Below are 24,429 nucleotides of genomic sequence, written 5' to 3'. Positions count from 1 at the left end.
TTTCGGACGTCAAAATCGTGCCTCACGCGCGTAGTTGGACGCTTGTGCTCATTGAATACAGATGCTTGTATTTAGGTGTGACTAGTGTGTGCACTGTGATGTCAGAGGACTATAGAGAAGTGTGGGTGATTGGAGAATAAAGTTTGGAGTTCCTTGCTGAACACGCCCCCTCCCACCCCCGTTCATTGGCTCTCCATTATCCAGAGAGTGGCTTGGCCAGCTTCGGCCGCGTTGGAGGCGCCGGACGCACGCCAAAAGCGTCTGCCACGCAAAAAGCTTCAAAAGGAGGCGCAGGACGCGCGGTGGGACCTCCGACACTCCATAGAAGCGTGTCCACCATATATTGTGAATGTTGTAGTGGCAAAATTGATTAATTATGTATACTCATATATTTGCTTTTTGATCTCATTCAACTTAATACCCCAATTTGTAACTTTCCACGCCTGTCTGATGTCTTTTCCTCTCCCTGCAAAGTCAGTGGGCCCATACTCCCATAATACAGCTTCTCTAAAGGAATGTCAGTTGGCCTTAGTTTAATCTCCAAGGCCAGAGCACGTCCAAACCCACCCCAGACATCACACACCCACGCACACACACATCTAACTTTCACCCCGACATCAGAGGTGTCCCCCTGGTCTCTTCTTTGCTGTCTGTGGAAGGGGGGGAGGTGGGATAGTGGGATATAAATGTGTGTGAAAGGAACATTTGGGCCATTCTTCGCGTCTCTCCTCTGGCCAGAGGAGACCACTTCTTTGTCTATCCCGCTTTGTACCTTTTTATTTAGTTTAGATTAAATCATTTTTTATTACTTCATCATCTCTCCTGTCTGGTCTTCATCATTTATCACCACAGAGTGTGTTTTCAAGTCAAAGACGAGGTAACCGTAAATTTCACCGTAACAATGTAAACCTGACGCTTTCGACACGTTTGCGGCGAATGCGCCATTCAACAGTGTGCTGACACGCTCTGGTGGCTGATGTTAGTGATTAATGCATGGACTGTTGAAGGACTCCCACCCAAATAAAATTAAAATAAACATTTGGAATTGACAAAATTACTCCAAAATAACAGATACAAACACTTGGGGTATTTGGAAGCCGTTGACAAAGTTTCAGGTCGAACAGACACGCACGCACACACACACACGCACACGCACACACACACACGCACGCACATGCACACGCACACACACACACGCACACGCACAAGTACAAGCACACGCACACAGGGCCTTACCCAGCATGGCTTTTCCCTCGTCCTCCAGCTCAAAGCGCAGCGTCTGCAGCTCCTGCTCTGACTGCTGCTTCAACGTGTCCACACTGTGTCTGTGAGCCTCTCTCAGGGACTGAAGCTCTGCCTGGTGGTGGTGACGGAGACGCTCCTCGAGCTCCTGGTGTGGAGGAAGAGGAGGATGAAGGAGCAGACAGACAGAGAGAGAGAAAACCATTCACGCTGTTGAAACGCCCTCTACCAGTTTAAATACACACAAGTAACACAGTGACAAGTGTACCACATCATTAATGAGCTAAATTATAATAATATAATATATAATATTCATAATTCCATTGTTTCAGGCATTCATGATTGCATTGGAGTCATTTGTGTATTTTTCTGTCATTTTCTGTATTTTTGTCTGGTTCTGTTGTCGTTTTGTGTATTACATTTTTGTTTTTGGAGTCATTCTCTGTTTTTGTTGTTGGTTTGTGTCTTTTTGTTGTTATATTGTGTGTTATTGTCAATTAATATGTTTTTGAGGTATTCTGGGTTTTTTTTGACATTTTGCCTGGTTTTGTTGTCGTTTTGTGTATTTTTAGAGTCATTTTGTGTTTATTGTTGAATAAAATCCTTAAAAGGAGCCTCTACTAGTCATGTATAAAAAATGTATTTCTATCAGTGACGTGCCGTCAGGGTAGGCAGTGCCTAGCCATGGGTGAATTGAAAATTTTAATTATTTGTTTTAATTATAATTATAAATGATTTATTTTTCCATTTCCAATAGCCTACAGTACCTATAAGTTTGAAAGTGTCCGCATTTTGTGCGTTTCATAGCCCAAATTACTAAACAGAGCTATTTCCTGGAACAGCTGCACAGTTTCACTCCGCTGTAAGGCAGAGGGAGGCCACGCCCCCTCTCAAAGGCACGTTGCTCCTCTGCCTCCGCTCCCATAGCGTGTTTTTACGTTTGGTCATGCGCAGTCAGTTCCCCAAGATGACAACCATTTACGTCCAAAAGCAGCTCTCTACGCTGCCTTTGGACGTAACCGCGCTATGCTAAATGCTACACGTAAGTTCTCAGTACATTAGTGAATTGATGCCATGTGACCGCTGCTGCTACGTTCTCTAGCTAGTGGGTGGGATAACACTACAGGCAGGATGACAGCGCTAGAGACGATAGAGAAACTTTTTTTGAGGAAAAACAACAGTTTTTAAAAGATGGAGACCAACACCTGAGCTACCAGAGCTTCAGCAAAGGTAAGGTCAGAACATTGTTGGTACTTTCTACAGTGAATGGAACAAAAGGAAGGACTGACTTTGTGGATGCTCCTCACTGAGGCTGTTCTGAGTTGTTGTCATTTTCTCTGTGTTTCTGTGTTTCCAACACAAACAACAGATTTGCTGTCGTGTCATGAGATATATGTTGTTGGAGAGTATGGAGGCTATATTAAATAATTGTTTATGTTTCTTTAATGGTGTTTATGATGTTGATTTTGTTAGATGGCTAAACACTTGTTCATGTGGATTTTGTTGGGTTTTTTCTTTCTTATTATGAATTTTACATTTTGATAAGCGCATTGAGATGACTTTGTTGTAAATTGCTTTATACAAATAAAGTTGATTTGAATTGAATTAACACTTGACAGCAGAAACATATGAAATTGTCATTGGTGGTCTCGATTTGCAACGTGCCTACCCAACCCTAGTGGTCACGACACGTCACTGATTTTAATGTATTTCTACACTAACAAAGAACACATTAAAAGTTATTTTTTAAAGCAACATGGCTGTGACCGGGTCTTCCTGACCACCGGTTCTCCTTGACCACCCGGTTTTCCTCCTCCTGGACTTAAAGAATGGGAGCGAGAGAAAGTTAAAAAGTTGAATCTTTGTGTGTTTCCATCCTGAGCTGGAGGAAAACAAGCCAGTGGCAGGATTAGGAACACCAGCACAAAGATGAAGCGAGGCGTCACGCTGCCTTTTTGGCGAGCTAATTTTGATGACTATGACTGTGTGCATTTGTAGCTAAATTAAGAGCCTGACTTATGTAACCGTGTGAACCAGGAGGCGGAGCTAAAGATACGGGCGGTGCTCGTCATCCTCTGATCAGGAGGAGTTTCCTCATCACATGTGCTTCATCACATGGAATGTTAAAATGAGCCGAGTGATAAACCGTCCGTACGCTGGATTCATTTATTAATAATTCGTCATTTGTTTATTTAAATCAAAGCACATCAAAAAATACAAATAAAATAAAGTAACAGCAGAGATGAGCTGACCTTAAGTATGTTATTTATTGTGTTTTTATTTGCAAACATTTCCCACACGTCCCCACAAAACTACACATTTGAACAAAAAGAGAGAAAATAAAGTTTGAAACAGTTATAGATTATCTATGATTATAATTTGTAATCAAATGTTAAATAAACAAAACTGCATGCTAATGTTTCTTTTTAACTTTCTTTAAAAAAAAAACTTTGGTTAAAGAAAAAAAAAACTTATTAAAAAGCAAAATGAGATTAACCCTACATGCAAAAACATTTAATGCGATTAAAAATTACAAACCAATTGTTAGAATAAAAATAGAATCCCCACGATATCATAAAACAGAGGCAAATATATAGTAAAATATAATTAAAAATACTGGTGACAATAAATAATAATAAAACATTTTTTTGAAATATTTAAAAATTATAAAAAAAAAAATATACACATATATATTATTGAACAGAAGGTTAGAAAACATTTGAATGAATATAAATAGAATAAATGTTCATATTTGTGTATTTAAATCTTTACTTTTGAGGCTAAATGAATGTACAGTAAATAAATGCTGGAGTTGAGGTCCTACCTTGAGGTCTCGTTGCCGGGTGTGTTCCAGGTCCTGGACCACGCAGCAGTGGGTCTCCTGCAGGCGCTGCTGCCTGCGCTGATGCTCCGTCTGCAGCTCATCCAGCTGCGTGCGCAGGTGTTCCCTCTCCTGGCTGAACTGACGCTGCAGCTGCTGCAGAGACGACTGCGACTGCGACAGCTGCATCTCCAGGCTCTGCTTCAGCAGCGAGATCTGACGCACGCACACGCACACACACGCAGAGCACGGACAGTCAGGGGTCGGAGGTCAGTGGGAGGTAACAGACCTACCTGCTCCAGGAGGTCCTCCACCTTCCTCTGCCAGCTCTCCCTAGCGTTGCTCAGCTCTGTCTCCTTAATCTGGGTCAGCTGAGACAGAGCAGACGTCTTATCCTCCTCGTGTTCCTCACGCAGCTCCTCACGCAGCTTCTTACACTCCTGCCTACAACACAACACAACATCACACAACACAACACAACCGAGCATCATCATCATCATCATCATCATCATGCAAGAACGGAAAAAGTTCAGAACTGCTGCAAACAAACAAAGACACCTAAAGTGACACCAGTTGTTTGGATGATTACATTGTTTTCATTTTGGGTGTTTTTGAAGTAATTTTGAGCGTTAGTAGAGTGGTCTTGTGTGTTGTTAGTGTCATTTTGTGTACTTGTTTGTTTTTGTTGTTATATTCTGTGTTTTTGTTGTTATACTCTGTTTTTGTTTACAGAATGTTTGCTTTTGTTGTCATTCTGTGTGTTTTTGTTGCCATTTTGGTGTTTTGTTGTTTATTTTGTGTTTATGGTGTAATCATTGTGTATTTGTGTCATCATTTTGTGTGTTTTTGTTGTTATATTGTGTGTTTTTGGAGCTATTTTTGGAGTGTGTGTGTGTGTGTGTGACTGAAATGGGTAATCAAAGTAAAGTGAGAAGGTCTTCACTCTCTCATTCGTTTCAAATTTCACGCTCAGTTATTGTCAGTTTTTTTGGACGTCTGTGTCTCAGTTTCAAGCACTTGCACACGCACACACAGACACACACACACACACACACACAGACAGACACACACACAGACAGAGACACACACACACACACACACACACACACACACACACACACACACACACACACACACACACACACATCCTTCACACCAACGCACATAACACCCACACACACACACACCCCACTCATACCTGAGTGTTTCCGTCCACTTAAGCTCCAGCTCTAAAGCCATCTTGTCCATCTTGAGTTTCTCCTCTTCTTTGGTGGTGATGAGCTTTGCTTCGTGCTGACGTTTCTGCGTCTCCAGTTCGCCCTGACAGCGCACATTCAAACACATCCTAGTTATTAACCAAGGACGACACCCCTTCAAAATAAAATGGAAGTGTAGAATTGTTAAAAAAGTTCAGTAACATCTGGCTTAGGATGTAGCAACCAGTCCCTTATGTTTTTTTTAGCTTAGCTACTCGGTGGAGGTAGTCGCATTCCTCTTTGCTGTTATGTCTGCTGTCTCTCTCTGCATTCATCCTACCAAAATTATGGAATTGGATCAGCTGGGGCTTCATGTACAAAAGGTACATACGCCCCAAACCGTGCGTACGTCAAAATCCACGGCAAAATCTTGATGTTCAGAAACTGGAGTGAGCGTGGAAATGTGAGGTCTTTCACATCAAGCCCTACGGTGGCGAACGTACGTTTCTATATAGTTGATGCTTTAGATTCTAAGGATTTATTAGACACGCTACCAAAATAATACAATACATTCACACACACATGAACCTCTGAGCTGCTGTTGACATGTATCATTTACACATTTGTTATGAGTTAGTTTTACATTTTTTTTTATCTGTCTAACGTGAGTCAGACATGTTGTTCACTACCTGTCAGAGCTCTGTGAGCTGATCTACTACAGCTGATCAGACGTTCCCTGAGTAACACACACTTACACTTTAAAATGCTTTCAGCCCAGCATTCATTAGCAGCCACACATAAACACACACACACACACGCACACACACACTCCAGACTGATCACCGTGACCAGTTGTATCGGGCAGAGGAAGGAGGCGGTGGGGTTAGTGATTGACTTCACCTTCATGGATCGCTTTAATACTAAAGCGTTTTACACTGAGTCATATTTATCTCTTACACGTCCACAGCCTGTGTGATGAGACAAACATTAACCTGATGTGTGTGATCATCATTGTTATTAGGGCCCGAGCACAAAGATGCGTAGTTATTATTATAGACATTTTTTGGTTCTTTGTTCACACATTAAATTTAAGAGTAGATATTACTCTTTCCCTTTTTTGCTTTACAGTTTCGGCGATGCCTCTCACCTTCCTCAGAAGCATCTCAGTGACGGCGTGTGACGTGTCAGCCGGCAGATCTTAACAGCCAGCACGTGTAGTTATTATATTATTATTATTAGTAGTAGTATTTTGCCTCTCTTCCTTAATCCGCTTTCCCACTTAACACACCCACAGCCAAGCATTCAGCAAACTGTGTGTGTTTATATTAATGTTTATATTAATTCTAGTATCTTCACTGTTGAATCATCTCTGTCGTACGTGATACGGTCGGTCTAAAAAGTTTAAAAATCTCTTATTTCCTGTGCTACTGGTGGTAAGAGCGCAGCTTTTTATTATGCCAATGAGGGGAATCCCCATGACGATCTCATTTTAATATGATTTACATATGTAAATGTGGGCGTGGACAGGGAGGGGGCACGTGTTCAAAGGTTAGGTGCGTGGATGAAGTCCTACACGAAGATTTAAATATCTGAATTTTTACAAATGTCTCATGTACAAGTCTTTGTACATGAGGCCCCTAGTCTCTCTACTCTATTGGTCAAATTTCTCAACAAGGAGGGCGGGCAATGGGAGAGCCCGTAAGTCCTGAGGATGTGGAAGACATCCACTAGACCAGATTAGAATTATGATAACAGGACCTCTGCTGAGTGTCACTGGTATTTTCCTGATTTATCACAAATTTGGATCACGTTGGCAGCATTATTGGAAGCCGCTCGTCATCAATGAAGTGTGCCGAACTCTCTGATGGAATCCACCGTGTAACGTTAAGGAGGAGTGGAGAGTTCGGGTCAAGGGAAATGGCCACATTATTGGATTATTGAATGACCAGAGACAATAGGGCTGGTAGTCAAATGTCAAAATGTTCTCATCATCAGCCTCCAGAGAACAGACTGCTCAAGGTTGTCTCAATCTCAACCTTGGATGTATGCAGATCTGATGCTCCGTCCTCACCCCCCCCATCACCACCTGAACTTTCTATCTTCTGAACCAGACCTTTAAAGGTCATTATATCATTTTATCTTGTCTAAGCCTCCACCTGCCCCCCACCCGGTCCCCCATCCCATCCGAGACAAGAGAAGGTGTCCGTGGAGCGCCCAACCAGTCTTACATGTTTGGGGTAGCTTAGCATGTGACACACCGTTCCACATATTTGGGTTAGCTTAGCACACAGTCCAACATGTTTGGGTTAGCTGAGCATATAGCAACCAGTCCCATATATTTGGGTTAGCTTAGCACGTAGTGACCAGTCTCACATGTTTGGGTTGGCTTAGCATGTAGCGACCAGTCACATATGTTTTGGTTAGCTTAGCATGTAGCGACTGGGCCCACATGTTTGGATTAGCTTAGCATTTAGCGACTGGTCCCACATGTTTGGGTTAGCTTAGCACACAGCAACCAGTCCCACATGTTTGGGTTGGCTTAGCATGTAGCGATCAGTCATATGTTTTGGTTAGCTTAGCATGTAGCGACTGGGCCCACATGTTTGGATTAGCTTAGCATTTAGTGACCAGGCCCTTATGTTTGAGTTAGCTTAGCATGTAGCGTCGCTGGCTGAGCAGGGTGTAAAGGGGCTGTGGTGATAGGAACCATTAGCTCTCCCATCCACTAGGTGTCAGCCTAGTCCTGAGCTCTACTGGTGTCTACAGTTATACTGCATAGACACACAGGAGTAAATGTCAGAGAAGAAGAATGTTTTGAGCTGTTCCTGTTTACATTAAATGGCAGAGTTTGCCAACGGAGAATCATCTCAGATGAGTCATGTAAAGTGTGAAACTGCCTGATGCTGTGAACTGGACCTGGATGCTAAGTCTGACGCTAGGAAGATAGCACTGCTTCTTAACGTCGCGGGACCTCAGGCTGTGGAAGTATACGACACTTTAGTGTACTCTGAGGAGGACGATAAGGACAAGTTTGACACAGTCGTACAGAAGTTTGATGAACACTGTTCACCGAAGAAAAATGAGACTTTTGAAAGGTACGTGTTTCGGTTACGTACACAACAGCCTGCGGAGAGCTTTGATTATTTTTGACTGATTTAAAGCTGAAAGCTGGAACATGCAACTTTGGAGTGTTACAGGATTCAATGCTTCGTGATCAGATTGTGTTTGAGATTAAGGACATAAAAGTCAGAGAAAGATTGCTGGGAGAGACTGAGTTAACTCTTGGTGGTGCTGTGAGAATCTGACACGCTAGTGAACTAGCACAGCAACATGCTAAAACGTAGCTGTAGTGTCAACCAGAATACAGAAACAGAAACCAAAAGCAGCATATGCTAAATGGCAAAAGGGCTATATTATCTGGTCAACTTATCTGTTCATAGTCTTGTTATAAATGAGGAAACATGCCTTGTCTATCATTGATGCTAAATGTGGCGTTCGGGTACCTTTCAAAGTGTGGTAAATGTGAGTAGTGTTAGTGTGTGACCTGCAGGGCCGTCAGCAGGTTGCTGGTCTCCCTGAGTCGGGCTCTGGTGGCGTCCAGCTCCTCCAGCAGCTTGTCCTGAGCCTCCTTCAGGGTACAGATCTGACCCTCAGCCGTCCCCATCTCACACTCACCCTGCTGCACCTCCTGCTGCAGCCGCAACACCTGCACATACACACACACAGGCTGTAGCTGAGACACACACACACGATTATCACGATAATCACCTCCTGATTGGCTGCGTCCAGCTTAGACGTTAGCTCCTCCCTCAGGCCGTCCAGCTGCTGGCGGAGCAGGGTCTTCTGCTCTTCCAGGGACAGACGTTCCCTCTCAAACTGCTGCTCCAGCTCCTGCAAGACAAGCAGCAGGTCAAAGGAAGCCCACCGCAGTGATGGGATGTGTTCTTGTTCGAGCCTGGTATGTAACAACGACCCAAAATGTAACAACGATGCAAAATGTAACAACGACGTTAAATGTAACAACGACGCAAAATGTAACAACGACGTTAAATGTAACAACGACGCAAAATGTAACAACGACCTGACACAATGAGCAAAACTGATCAGTGATGTAACAAGATGCTGAGCTTGAAACATAAACACTTTTTGGGCTCAAAAGTTTTTACTTTATATACAGTATATATATATACACAGTATATATAAACTTTAAAAAAAGGTTATGTATTAAAATTATGTATTACAAAATACCCCCAGCCTGTGAGCCAGATAGCAAAATAATAGGTGACATGTAGGAGGTAGCAGCGCACCTTTGGATGAGAGATCATCCATGCTCAGCAGAGCTCAGAGGGAGAGGAGGAAAGGCGTTTACGAGACAGAAAATGGTGCTACGTACAGAGTTGACGTTCCCAGCAGCGCACACTCAACCAGAGCATGTGTGGAACTCATGGATAGTGTGGTGATGGTGAGATAAAACAATAAAAAAACGGGAAACACAGTGACACTCTGCATGTCGGGGAGGAAGAGGAAGTTGCGTGTGTGCAGACTGATGGGAGAGAAAGTTGGAGGAATGCCAAAATACAATAAGAAATCCATTCAACTCTGACATAGATAAATAATAATTTTGCCATCAAAAGCCTGGTCTCAGTGTTTTTTTTAAATATTTTATATAAGGAAACAGATGTTAGAGTTGTCACGAAAGCAAAAAAAATAGCTTTAAAGTCACTGACAGGGTTTTTTAGTAAAAGGCTTTTTTTCAGCTTTTTGCTCTGAAACTGAAGATTTGTGTAAAACTTGCTCTATTCAACGGCTGATTACAAAAGAACGAAACGAGCCAGAAACAAATGTTTTTATTATGAAAGTAGAGGCTTCAATATTTCAGAATCTGGTGTCAGATTTCAGATAGTCATAGTAGAAAATATTCTGTGGGTCTTTAAAATCAGTCAAAATGCTGAAAAACGGCTGGAACTGAGGGGGTAGAAAATCTGAGAATGGCTGGCACTGAATGAGTTAATGAAAAAATGATTTTCCTGCCCCATATTGTCAAAGGTTTTTAGGTTTTGGGCTCAGCATCTTGTTATATTATTAACTAGTTGTTACCTTTGACCTTATGTTACATTATTAAGTTATTAGTTATCACATTTCAGGTTTTATTACATATATATATACAGTATAAAACAATCCTGGTGGTTGATACATATGGGGCTCTAACAGTTCTGAGGAAGCTGCTGGTTTGCATTCTGGTCCTGGTTCTCTCTACACTCTACACTCAGGTCAACATGACAATCTAGTTTTCTCATTGAATAAATAATTGGTTATTGATTCTCTGAAATGGTTTCACAACACGGCACAGTCAGAGAAGGCTAACGAGGAAAAATGGATTTGGTGATTGTATTTCTAAACCTCGTCCTAAAGAATCTGTTCCATTGAAAATGGGTCGGTCAAATTGCTCTGAGCTCGTTTCTATTGTTAGTGATGAAACTTTGTTTGCAATCTTTTATTCTGGTTCCTCTGTTTGGGTTTCTCCTGGTCTCTGTGTTTGTTTGGGTTACGCCCCCTCTCTCTGCCTCTTTGTGCTCTCACAGGTAAAGCCCATAACCCTGATCACCCTCACTATGTAAGGAGTGCCAAACTCCGTTTTCTTACTCAAAACATCATAAATACACAAAATGACTGCATGAACATACAAAATTACAGAAAAATACAGAAAAGAACAATAATGCATAAAAAGATTAACAAAAAATACATGACAAAATTACAGAAACACACAAAAAACAACAATAATAATATTTAAAACATCAAAAATACACAAAATGACTGCACGAACATACAAAAGTAGATAAAAATACACAAAAGTACACAAAAAGACAACATAAAATACACAAAAGAACAAAACAATTACAGAAAAATAGACAAAATAACAATAATACACAAAAAGATTGACAAAAAATGTACAAAAGGAGAGCAATAATACACAAGAGGATGACAAAATTACAAAAAAATACACAAAAAGGGCAACTAAATGACACAAAAGGACAAACAACAAAAATATGCAACAGGACAATCAAAAATAAACAAAAAGACAACAATAATACACAACATATGGCACAATTACAGAAACCTACAGGAAGTCCACAAAAACACAACAAAAAACACAAAAAGACAAAAATTAGAAAAAAAAGAATGACAAAATTACAGAAAACGACAGAAAGAACACAAAAGAACAGCAATAATATAAAAAAGATGACAAAATTACAGAAAAATACACAAAATGACTCCTAATAAATACATACATAAATAAATGAATAAATACAAAAGCAATTTTGTATATTTTGTAGAGTCATTTTGTGTATTTCTGAACACGCAAACAAATGAGAAATACAACTACTGCGCTGATTGATCAGATTATTCTGCTGTAGTAACGTGTGAGAGAATAGAAAACACCAACATCTCTCATTAGTTTACTGCACAATGGTGTGAAACTGTGTGTGTGTGTGTGTGTGTGTGTGAGCACTGCTCGTCTCCTCTCACCCCAAACGTTAAGGATTCTGCCTTTGTTTTTCTCATTCTGATCAGTCTTCTAACACTGATTTCCTGCCCGTTTTACCACATTAGTCTCACTTATTCACAGAAAGGCTTTTATTTTGGAGAAAAACCTTTAGTATTTGGGAATGTGGTGTAACAAGGAGCGTCCAACTTTAACATGGTGTGGGGATGTGGAATGGTAATTTGAAGTACAACACAATACATAAAATAACAAGAGAAAAACAACAGAAAATACATAATCTGTCAACTGACCAAAAAAATAACAAAGTCAGCAAAATGACAGAAAAATACACTATATGTAAAACTGTGAAAACAACACAAAAACCCAACAGAAAAATAAAATATAATAAATAACAATAAAAGTCCACAAAACAACAAAAAAATACACAGAATGTAAAACTCTGCAAACAACACAAAAACAACAAGTAACAAGAAAAGTTAATAAAAAGACAGAAAAATACACAATACATGAAACTGTGAAAACAACTGAAAAACCAGACATAAAAATTACAATAAAATGTAATAAATAACAATAAAAGTGCATAAAATAACAACAAAAGTAGACAGAAGGATAGCTACGTGCTACTCACAGCTAGCAGGCGGTTCTTCTCCTTCTCTGCGTTTGCCAGCGCGTTTTCCAGAGTCATTCGGTGCTTCTTGGCGACTTCGTCCAGAGCTCGAGTCTGACTCTCCTTCATCTGACCCGACTCCTCCTCGTATCGGGAACGCATGCCGTTCACGTACTTCTCGTGAGACGACTTCTCCTCACGAAGGTTCTTCACACGGGGAATAAAAACAGGACAACTGTGAGGTCTTTAATCAAGCACGAGAACATGACCACCACTGACAGTTTGTCGGATTCTCACACGTTTGGATGCTTTTTTATTTTGTTCCCACAACTTCAGTATACGTGCAAGAACATCACTGCATAGGTATAAAAACACTATGGTGTACGTAACTAGCTTACTAGTCAGTCAACCTAAAATAAAATCAATATGAATATTCATATAAAATAATACAAATACTAATATTAGAGATGTAACGATTCACTCAACTCCCGATACGATTCGATTCACGATACTGGGTTCACGATACGATTCTCTCATGATTTATTTTACAAAATGGGACTGTAGACAAATGATGACTGAAAAACATTCCTTTATTAGAAAATACTGTATTATTTTTCTTTTATTTTTAATTGTCAAAAGAATGCCTTGATAAACTACTCAAAACAATGCAATTTATCAAAAAATAAATCTTGAATGAAATAAAAAAAAAAGGAATAATACAAATGAAGAAGAAACCTATTAATTTAAATTCTGGTTCTATAGTAAACAATGCAAAACTGCATAATAGTTCTTTTTCTTTTTGAAAGTGCAACTGAAAATGTATTTTGTGCCTTAACAATTGGACTTTTTTAAAAAAAAAAAAATGTCATTGCACTGATTTACGTCAGATATTTGTTTAGACCAGCAGAGGGCGCTGGTAACCCGGTGGTCGGTTGGCATGCAGCTAATCTAGCAGTGAAGAAGAGATGCTATGCTAGCAGACAGAGCTAATAGAAAAACGTGACTTTTACAGATATTCACATAATATTACAGATATTCTTTTGGAGCTAAAGGGGTAAGGAATCATTTAACATGTAAGCGTAGAAGGCGGCCAGAAAGAAAACAGTAGCAGATTCCGCCCCCGCCGGTACACTGCTGGACAAGAGAAGGGATAAATATACAGCGCCCTCTGCTGATTAAAAAAAGTACTGCGATTCAATTTTCAAAGTATCGATGTCAATCGTGATACCTATGAATCGATTTTTAACTGCCTTACGATTAATCGTTACATCCCTAACTAATATGCATGTTTATTGGCTGGAAATTAAAAACAAAATATCTTGATTATGGGCGGAGCTTCTGAAGCAGTTAAGACACACCCAGTCTATACTATAAAACCTCCAAAGAACAATCTATGCTATGCTAACTAGCTACTGAATAGTCACTATTCCTCTTGAGAAGCCACCAAAACGTCACAAACCAACATTCTCAGCCAATAGCAAAATTCTATCGTAATAGAGGGCGGTCTTTACAACAAAATCAATCAACAACACCACTTCATACCAAATACACGGCTTTAGTTACTTTTGAAACTGTTATTGAAATGCAAAATAAGTTAAAAAAATATTCGGGCCAAAACACTTCTATTCACTGAAACAACCGACAGGATGTCATTCCAAAAAAAGGGTCCTTCCATGTCATTTCAACAAATTTTGAGGATATCCCACATTACACACTTCTGGGTTCTGGAGACGAACTGGTACACACGCACACACATACCTACACACACACACACACCTACACACGCGCACACGCACACACACACACACACGGCCGATGACGTTACATGTAACAACAGGGACGGCGTCTCTGAAGGTCCATTTATAGAAATGTAAATAAAGTCTAAACTAAAGCTTTACCGTTTAAATACACAATAAGTGCAGCTGTACTTTTGGTTAATATGTTCTTTTTTTTACAGAATAATTATTTGTTTTATGTCTGAATTAGTTTTGGATCAAGGAGCACTGTAAATATTCTCAAATGTTTGTAGCCAAAATGTATCATATGCTGTAATAATAATAATACTAATAATTCATCAATTTTATACAGTGCTCTTGTATATATTATTGTACGCCAAAACTACCCGCCATTGTACGCCAAAACTACCCGCCATAAAAACAGTTTCTTCCCCCAGGCTGTCACTCTGATCAACACTATACAGTCAAAGAGTGTCAGACCTGGTTCTGTTACTGTGAAATAACCTGGAACTAAACATATCAACCCTGGAACAACCTGTCACTGCGAAATGTTCATGGACATAATTTTTTCATTTAAATGTTCACCTGCACTACTCATCAATGCACTACTGCACTATTATCTTATTATTATTATTATTATTGTATTTTTATTTTATTTCATTATTATTATTATTATTATTATTATTATTATTATTAATATTATTATTATTATTATTATTATTATCTGTTATTTTTATTTAGTTTGCACATATTAGTCTAACTACTCTTATATTTATGATTATACTTCTTTTTTTATTTATTTATTTTTCTTTATTTTTCTTTATTCTAGTTGATTGTTATTATTTAATGTTACACTACCTGAGAGAGCACAGGTCACCAAAAGAAATTCCTCGTGTGTATTCATACACCCCTGGCCAATAAAGTTGATTTTGATTCTGATTCTGATTCTGATTATCCAGTGAAAACAATCAATACCTGGTGGATTAAAAGAGAGCTAATATTCCTGCAGGAAATTAAAGAGACAAATATAATATAATAAAGAGTTAAAGCAAACAAATCCATTTGTGTTATTTTATTTCCATCACCCAATGAGAATCGACAAGGAATCGAATCGATAATCACTATTAATAATGTAATCGGAATTGCTAAATTCTAATGAATTCCCATCCCTCGTAACCGTACATTTTTAGTTTGATCGGACGCACGCGGAGCAGCAAAGGATGGAGGAAACGCACAGAGCAGCAACACTTGACATTTACAGCGTTGTTCTGCTGACTGAGCTCCTCTTTAAACCGTGTGACCTTTAAAAGCCTGAGCTTTGTAAACGTTTCTTTTCTCCCTCCGTTTAAGTTGGTTTTAGCCTTTATTGACTGACAGTTTTGTTGGTCTGATATTTGAAAGTTTCCTGGTTTTATACAGTGACTTAAACACATTTAATATGAAGCGGACGATGTTTTTAAAAAGCATATTTTCACTTCATTCATCTCTAAATGCATTCATTCTCCTGTTGCCTCCACCAGCCTGCTCTCAATAGTGGTGCTCCCTCTTGTCTCCCCACAGGTGCGTCTCCCTCCACCTACAGAGAGTTGTTAAATAATGCCACACACTTTAAATACTGCTTCAAAGAAGTATTTTTCATGACTCATAAATTGGATACAGTTACGTTTGAACAATTTGTTGTAATCAGAAGCATCTGAACGTGCTTCAGCCGTGTTTGTGTGTAAATAAATGTTTACAGCCATGATGTCTACGCTCCCCCACTCACAACTACTACTACTCTATATGGAGCATGGATTCTCAGTTTGTTTTTATCTATATTTTTTAATATATATTTATTTTTATTTGATCAATTTAGTGTTTCTTTTATTACACTATATTAATTTAGTATTTATTAAATTTTATTAATCTAGTGTTTTATTTTAGTTTACTTTATTAATTGAGTACTTATTTAATTCTATTAATTTAGCATAATTTTATTTTATTCATTCAGTATTTCATCCATCCATCCATCTTCTCCCGCTTAGCCGTTTCCGGGTCGCGGGGGCAGCATCCTCAGTAGGGAGGCCCAGACTTCCCTCTCTCCGGCCACTTCCTCCAGCTCTTCCGGGGGGACCCCGAGACGTTCCCAGGCTAGCCGAGAGACATAGTCTCTCCAGCGTGTCCTGGGTCTTCCCCGGGGCCTCCTTCCGGAGGGACGTGCCCTGAACGCCTCACTAGGGCCTCACTAGGGAGGCGTTCAGGGGGCATCCTAATTAGGTGCCCGAGCCACCTCATCTGGCTCTTCTTGATGCGGAGGAGCAGCGACTCTACTTTGAGCCCCTCCCGAATGACTGAGCTTCTCACCCTATCTCTAAGGGAGAGCCCAGCCACCCTACGGAGGAAACTCATTTCGGCCGCTTGTACCCGTGATCTTGTTCTTTCGGTCATGACCCAAAGTTCATGACCATAGGTGAGGGTTGGAACATAGACCGACCTGTAAATCGAGAGCTTCGCTTTTTGGCTCAGCTCCCTCTTTACAATGACGGACTGGTGCAGACTCCGCACCAATCCGCCTGTCGATCTCTCGCTCCATCCTTCCCTCACTCGTGAACAAGACCCCGAGGTACTTGAACTCCTCCACCTGGGGCAGAACCTCATCTCCAACCCGGAGAAGGCACTCCACCTTTTTCCGGTCGAGAACCATGGACTCGGATTTGGAGGTGCTGATTCTCATTCCGGCCGCTTCACACTCGGCTGCGAACCGATCCAGTGAGAGTTGAAGGTCACGGTATGTTGGCGCCAACAGGACCACATCATCTGCAAAAAGCAGTGATGCAATACTGAGGCCCCCGAACCGGACCCCCTCAACGCCCTGACTGCGCCTAGAAATTCTGTCCATAAAAGTTATGAACAGAATCGGTGACAAAGGGCAGCCCTGGCGGAGTCCAACCCTCACCGGAAACGATTTCGACTTACTGCCGGCAATGCAGACCAGACTCTGACTCCGGTCATACAGGGAAAGAACAGCTCCTATCAGGAGGTTCGATACCCCATACTCCTGGAGGACAGGAATCCCCGAGGGACACGGTCAAATGCCTTTTCCAGGTCCACAAAACACATGTGGACTGGATGAGCGAATTCCCATGACCCCTCAAGGACCCTGCTGAGGGTGTAGAGCTGGTCCACAGTTCCACGGCCAGGACGAAAACCACATTGCTCCTCCTGAATCCGAGGTTCAACTATCCGGCGGACCCTCCTCTCCAGTACCCCTGAATAGACCTTACCGGGGAGGCTGAGAAGTGTGATCCCTCTATAATTGGAACACACCCTCCGGTCCCCCTTCTTAAAAAGGGGGACCACCACCCCGGTCTGCCAATCCAGAGGCACTGCCCCCGATGTCCACGCGATGTTGCAGAGTCGTGTCAGCCATGACAGCCCCACAACATCCAGGGTCTTGAGGAACTCCGGGCGGATCTCATCCACCCCTGGAGCCCTGCCACCGAGGAGCTTTTTAACCACCTCGGCAACTTCAGCCCCAGAGATAGGAGATCCCACTCTCGGGTCCCTGGGCCCTGCTTCCTGATTGGAAGGCGTGTCGGTGGGATTGAGGAGGTCTTCGAAGTATTCCCCCCACCGATCCACAACGTCTCGAGTCGAGGTCAGCAGCGCACCATCCGCACCATACATAGTGTTGACGGTGCACTGCTTCCCCCTCCTGAGACGCCGGATAGTGGTCCAGAATCTCTTCGAAGCCGTCCGGAAGTCATTCTCCATGGCCTCACCAAACTCCTCCCATGTCCGGGCTTTTGCCTCGGTGACCGCCGTGGCTGCACTTCGCTTGGCCCGTCGGTACCTGTCTGCTGCCTCCGGAGTCCCACAGGCCAAAAAGGCCCGGTAGGACTCCTTCTTCAGCTTGACGGCATCCCTCACCCTCGGTGTCCACCAACGGGTTCGGGTATTGCCGCCACGACAGGCACCGACTACCTTGCGACCACAGCACCGATCAGCCGCCTCAGCAACAGAGGCACGGAACATGGCCCACTCGGACTCAATGTCCCCCGCCTCCTCCGAGACATGGTTGAAGTTTTCCCGGAGGTGGGAGTTGAAGCTCCTTCTGACGGGAGACTCTGCCAGGCGTTCCCAGCAGACCCTCACTATACGTTTGGGTCTGCCAGGTCTAACCGGCATCCTCCCCCGCCATCGGAGCCAACTCACCACCAGGTGGTGATCAGTTGACAGCTCCGCCCCTCTCTTTACCCGAGTGTCCAAGATATGCGGCCGCACGTCCGATGACACGACTACGAAGTCGATCATCGAACTGCGGGCTAGGGTGTCCTGGTGCCAAGTGCACATATGGACACCCTTATGCTTGAACATGGTGTTTGTTATGGACAATCTGTGACGAGCACAGAAGTCCAACAACAAAACACCGCTCGGGTTCCGATCAGGGGGGCCGTTCCTCCCAATCACGCCCCTCCAGGTCTCACTGTCGCTGCCAACGTGAGCGTTGAAGTTCCCTCGTTCATTCAGTATTTGTTTTATTTTATTCATTTAGTATTTATTTATTTATTCTAGTTAAAACTTGTACATTTTATAACTATTTCGTTCATATTCAAAATGTTTTTTGTATTATTATTAAATGTATTAATATTCACATCCCTTCTACAATTATTACAGTTTTCTTTGATACCTTTCTTCTTGTGTCTGTGTGTTTGTGTTTGTTTGGTTAAATTCATCCAATCTTTGACAGTATCTTAACTATAATAATAATAATAATAATAATAATAAGTAAGAAAAGAACAGAAAAGACAGGTTTTACATTGTGTTAGTGACTAAAAGCTGCTCCAGGAGAACTGGTTTATGATTGGTGGACAGGACACACACCTTCTCCAGGGACTGGATCTGTTGCTTCTGTCTGTCGTCCAGCGCTTGGCTCTGGCTCTGCAGAGCTTCTCTCTCCTCCTCCATCCTCAGCACTTTGTCCTTCAGACGGTTTCGCTCGTTGTCCAGGTCCCTGATGGCCGCCTCCTGGGTCATCTGTGTGGCCTGCAGACTGCTGATCTGACCTGCAATATTCATATGATGACCTTTAGCCACATGTGCTACAGTGTGGGGTTGACATGTGCTAATGTTAGAATGGCTTAAAACTAACTGACACATTCATTCACATGTGGCCCTTGGGCTAGATTTGTGCAGCCGCCGCAATAAATACATAAAATAGGACTCCAAAAACAGACAAATCGAGACTAGAATTCACAACACAACAGGAAAAATAAATAAAATGACTCCAAAACCCATACAAAAGAAAACCAAAGAAACAAAACAATCCTAAAAATAAGTAAAAGACTGCAAATGTACACATAAATAACAGGAAATTGTACAAAACAACAACAGAAATACTTAAAATGACTCATAAAACACAAAACCACTGCAAAAATAAACAAAATGACTCAAAAAAACACAAAATTAAATAAAAATACACAAAAGGAAACCAAAAATAGACAAAACAACCGTAAAAATAAATAAAATGACTGCAAATCTACATATAAATAAGAGAAAAATTTATAAAACAACAACAAAAATACTTGAAATGACTCATAAAACACATTACTGTAACAAAAATATTCAAAATAACTGCAAAACAGACAAAAGCACAGAAAAATACACAACAGGACAAGAAAAAACTGATAACAAAATGGAATAAAAGTCTGTATTGAGTGGAACCCAAAGGACAAAATGTCAAAGAAAAGCGTAGAAATGATTATTTTTCACTGCAGACGTGGCCTTACTGGCTTTGAGAAGGATTTCCGTGGCCTGCTGCTGAACTCGGTCTCGAGCCGCCTCCAGCTCACACTCAGACTCCTTCTGACGGATCTCTACGATCTCTGAGTTCTGGGTGACCTCGTCCAGCTGTTTGCTCAGCTCCTGTGGACAGAGAGAAGACCTGTCAGCGTACGACTGCACAATCAGCTGCTAAAGGTCAGCATTAGCCACACACACACACACACACACACACACACACACACACACACACACACACACACACACACACACACATTTAGTGCGCCCCCCTGAAATAAACACACAAAATGACTCCAAAAACATACAATATTACACAAAAATCCACAAAAGAACAACAAAAATAGACAAAAAAACTAAAAATAAAGAAAATGACTGCAAATGTGCACATAAATAAGATTGAAAAAAATATACAAAATGACTCATAAAACACAAAACAGGAACAAAAATACACAACATAACTCCAAAAACAGATAAAACACACAAAACAACAGCAAAAATAGACAAAATGACTCCAAATAACATATAAAATTAGAGATAAATACACAAAAGGACACAAAAATAGGCAAAACAATCCAAAAAATAAATAAAATGTCTACCATTGTACATATAAATAAGAAAAATATATACAAAACAACCACAAAAAGGAATCATAATACACACAAAACCACAAAAACACACAAAATTAAAACGAAAAAAGGCAAAAAGACACCGAAAATAGACAAAACAACACTAAAAATAAATGAAATGACTGCAAATGTACACAAAACTAAGAGAAAAATATACAAAATGACAACAAAAATGCTCAAAATGATTCATAACACACAAAAAGCAAAAGAAATACTCAAAACTACTCCAAATAACATACAAAATTAGAGAAAAATACACAAAACAAAACATACACAAAGCAAAATATCTCCAAAACCATAGAAAATAACAGATAAAAACAGTGAAAATGACTAATAAAACACGCTGATGGCGTCTCGTCTCACCTTCACGTTGCTCTCTGCTGCGTTCAGGGACAGCTGCAGTTTGTAGGACTTGTCTCGGTTCTCTCGGGCCTCGTCGGTGACCCGGGTCAGTTCAGCTCTCAGCTTCCCCAGCGTCTTCTGTAGGGCCGCCTCCTGGGACTGGAACTCCCTCCTCAGCTCAGCCTCGGTGCGTTTCCATGCCAACAAGTTGTCAGCGGTCAGCTGCTGGGTTCTCTTCATGGCCTCCAGCTCACGCTCATAGAACGCCTGAGCCTGAACACACACACACAGGAAGCCACGCCTTCAAAACCATCCCCACCCTCACACTTTGTCCTGTAAATTATTTATATATTTATGTTGTCAGTTTTTGTGTTTTTTTTATCACTTATGTATTTTTGCTGTGATTGTGTGTGTTTTTAGAGTTGTTTTGTGTATTTTTTAGTTATTTTTTGTGCTTTTTGTAATTGATGTATTTTGTGTATTTTTAGGGTTGTTTGTGTATCATTGTTGTTATATTGTGTGTTTTTAGGGTCACTGTATTTACGTCGACATTTTTTGTGTTCCTGGATTAACCTTTGTATTCTTATTGTCATTATGTGTGTTCTTAAGGTTGTTTTGTGTATTTTTGTTGGTTGTCATCATGTTTTGTGGAATTTTAATTGATTTATGTATTTTCATTGTGATTTTGTGTGTTTTTAAAGGTCCTATATAATGCTAAATCAACTTTTTTGAGCTTTTAAACTTGTTATAATGTTAAATAATAATAAAAAACACCCCCAAGTATTATTGGGCTTCCTTCCTGCATCTCTGAGCAATCCTCACTAATCCTGCTCTCTGAGCTGCTGCTCTGTCCTCTTCTGAAAAACGAGCGGTCAGACTTTTGTGACATCACAAACCCCCTCCAGGAAGTGCCTGCTGCTGGCCACACCTCCACGGTGAACATACATGCCCACTCTCTCTGAGCTAAAGGCATACACGAAATGTGTTCTCTGCATTTAACCCCTCCCTGAGGAGCAGTGGGCAACAACAGGGTAAAACCAAGGGAGCTGTTCCATTTTTAGTAGCAGTTATATCGCCTCATATCGTCTTTGACTTGATCTGACGTGTTGTGACCCAATGCGACGCAGCGGCTGGACAAAACAAATGATTATCACCTTAAATAAACTATTCATGTGGTTAGAAGAGATAAGGAGGAGAAGGAAGTGATGTAGCAGCTTAACATTCCGGTGTTTGAAGCAGCTGAATTACTAACGCTGCTGCTGCTGCTGTGATAAACACAGCCTCTTAAATGTCCATGTGTTTTACTGTAATGTGCAGTTTTCTGGCTGAAAACAATAACTACAGTGTGTGGATAGCAAAAAGAAAATCACTTTGGTGATCACTGATCACCCTCAGAGCGAGGCATGAAGTCAGTGTCTACAGACACGCCCACTCATTAATATGCATAAGTAGGCTCCAAAACAGCCTGTTTTTAAAACTGCTCAGGGGCTAAAACTCTAGAAAACAGGCGAGTTTGGTAAAATAAACCTAAAATCCTATGTTGTTGGGGTTCTTAGAACAAATGGAGATGGTGAAACATAGCATGATATTTTGTGTGTAGTTAGGGTAGTTTTTGTGTATTTGCTTTGTGTTCTTATAGTTGCTTTGTGTGATATTGAGGGTTTTTAGGTTTGTGTGTTTTTAGGATCATTTTGTGGTTTTTCCATTGTGTGTCATGTTGTGTATTGTGTACTATGAAGGTTTGTGTTAGCATAGCACGTAGCGCTGCTCGCTAGCTGAGTGAGTGAGTGAGACCTTGCTGAGTTTGGCCTCATACTCCTCCACCAGCCTCTTCTTGTCCTGCTTCAGCTCCTCCACTCGCTCCATCAGAGAATCCACCTGAGGAGCACAAGCATCTCCGTTCACTTTCATCCATCCAACCATCCATCATGGCGTCTACTCTGCACCACTCTGACCTCGGCCTTGTGCAGCTGGCCCAGCTTCTCCTGGTCCTTGCTGTAGTTGGCGTTCTGGCTCTGGTGGCTCCGCAGCAGCTCCTGGATCTCGTGTCTGTGCTGAGCCTTCAGCTCCTCCAGCGCCGCCTTCTTCTCCTGCTCAAACTGGGACTGGGCCGAGCCGAAAGTCCGCAGCTTGTCTTCGAAGGACCGACGCATCTCCTCCACCTCCCGGGACATGGACACCACCCGCTGCGTGTGCTGCAGAGGATTTACAACTCTACATCACGGGCGTCAAACTCATTTGAGTTCATGGGCCAAATACACACCAGTTTAATCTCAAGTGGGCCACAGATTATAGGAGGTAAAACGAGCAACTTTATCATCCTTGTGCCCTAGTTTCCACTTCCACATATAATAGTATTTAAAGTATGTACGGCACCAACAATATCCAAGCCATAAATGACAGATATTAGTCCCTGCAGAATCTTAAATTTCCTCGATTTTGTGACCAATTTTGATTTAATTTCGGAAAAATTAGGGGAATAATTTAAAGAAAATTGTACAATTTTGGAAAAATCTAAACAATTTGAGATTAAAAATGCCTGTGATATAATCATGGTAAACACATTAGTCCAAACGTGTCATTCAGTTACATCTGATCGTATGGCGGGGTGTCAAACATATTTTAGTTCGAGGGTCAAATATGAACCGCTTTGATCTAAAAAAGGCTGCAAATTTTGGTCAAGAAAACAAGCCATTTCAACATTATTCTGTCCTATAAATACTGTTAAGTAATGGAAGTTACAGACAATATCCAATCTTTACATTTCCTTGAGTGACCTTTGTGATCAATTTTTATTCAATTTGGGGTTAAAAATGACTGTCGTCATGTGATAAAAGCGTGGGAATATTGTGGATATTCATTGTATTTATGTATTTGAAGGGCTGAGATACATACAACTGAATTACTTGGTATTTTTACAAAATCATTCATGTTTTCTGTCATTTTGAATTTATCCTGCAGGCCTAATTTGATGCTCTAAAGGGACAGATTTGGCCCCTGGACCTTGAGTTTGACGCATGTGTTGTATGGTGTTACAGCTCAACTAGTGATCAAGTTATGTTGGGATAAAAAAGGCAAAATTCTCATCAAAAAATGAGCTTCAACAAGTTGACAAGTTTCAACCTCGCTCGCGGCCGATGCTTCACCATTTAACACGATCACCAGTTGAGGCGATACACTACCTGTGCCTCGGTGCAGAGCTGCAGGTCCTCCACCCGCTGACGGTAGCTCTCAAACTCAGCCAGCGCCTGCCTCTTCATCCTCTCGTGGAGCTCCATGGACTCCTCCAGGGACTGGATCCTCCGCTTCAGGTCCATCTCGTCGCTGATTTTACTTTTATACTGAAAGGGAAAGGAAGTGTTACACACACGACAGGAGGTTGATGTGATTGCTGATTTTAGTTAGAGAAAAATATACAACACAACCACAAAAATAGACAAAACAACCCTAAAACTAAATAAAATGACATCAAATATACACAAATCTAACAGAAAAATATACAAAATCACAACAAAAACACTCAAAATGACTCATAACACACAAAACAGCAACAAAAATACAAAATATGACTCC

At 41.1% G+C, this 24,429-nt stretch overlaps 1 protein-coding gene across 2 annotated transcripts in view; it reads right to left on the bottom strand.

The window, feature by feature from the left end:
- The window catches only part of fam184ab (family with sequence similarity 184 member Ab), a 135,579-nt gene that overhangs the window by 32,371 nt on the left and 78,779 nt on the right, over positions 1 to 24,429 (bottom strand). For both annotated transcript variants that reach the window (XM_028440546.1, XM_028440547.1), the window contains exons 3-15: positions 24,039 to 24,197; positions 22,812 to 23,051; positions 22,651 to 22,734; positions 20,878 to 21,129; positions 19,876 to 20,011; positions 18,971 to 19,152; positions 12,393 to 12,578; positions 9,028 to 9,150; positions 8,804 to 8,965; positions 5,262 to 5,383; positions 4,357 to 4,507; positions 4,067 to 4,279; positions 1,237 to 1,390 (exon numbers count right to left, since the gene is read on the bottom strand). In XM_028440546.1, coding sequence (XP_028296347.1) covers positions 1,237 to 1,390; positions 4,067 to 4,279; positions 4,357 to 4,507; positions 5,262 to 5,383; positions 8,804 to 8,965; positions 9,028 to 9,150; positions 12,393 to 12,578; positions 18,971 to 19,152; positions 19,876 to 20,011; positions 20,878 to 21,129; positions 22,651 to 22,734; positions 22,812 to 23,051; positions 24,039 to 24,197 — 2,164 coding nt within the window. The remainder of the gene's footprint in view (positions 1 to 1,236; positions 1,391 to 4,066; positions 4,280 to 4,356; positions 4,508 to 5,261; positions 5,384 to 8,803; positions 8,966 to 9,027; positions 9,151 to 12,392; positions 12,579 to 18,970; positions 19,153 to 19,875; positions 20,012 to 20,877; positions 21,130 to 22,650; positions 22,735 to 22,811; positions 23,052 to 24,038; positions 24,198 to 24,429) is intronic.

This window comes from Gouania willdenowi, assembly GCF_900634775.1.
Source record: "Gouania willdenowi chromosome 24 unlocalized genomic scaffold, fGouWil2.1 scaffold_320_arrow_ctg1, whole genome shotgun sequence".
Classification (NCBI taxonomy): Eukaryota; Metazoa; Chordata; class Actinopteri; order Blenniiformes; family Gobiesocidae; genus Gouania; species Gouania willdenowi.
This window is presented reverse-complemented; position numbering and strand designations above follow the sequence as displayed.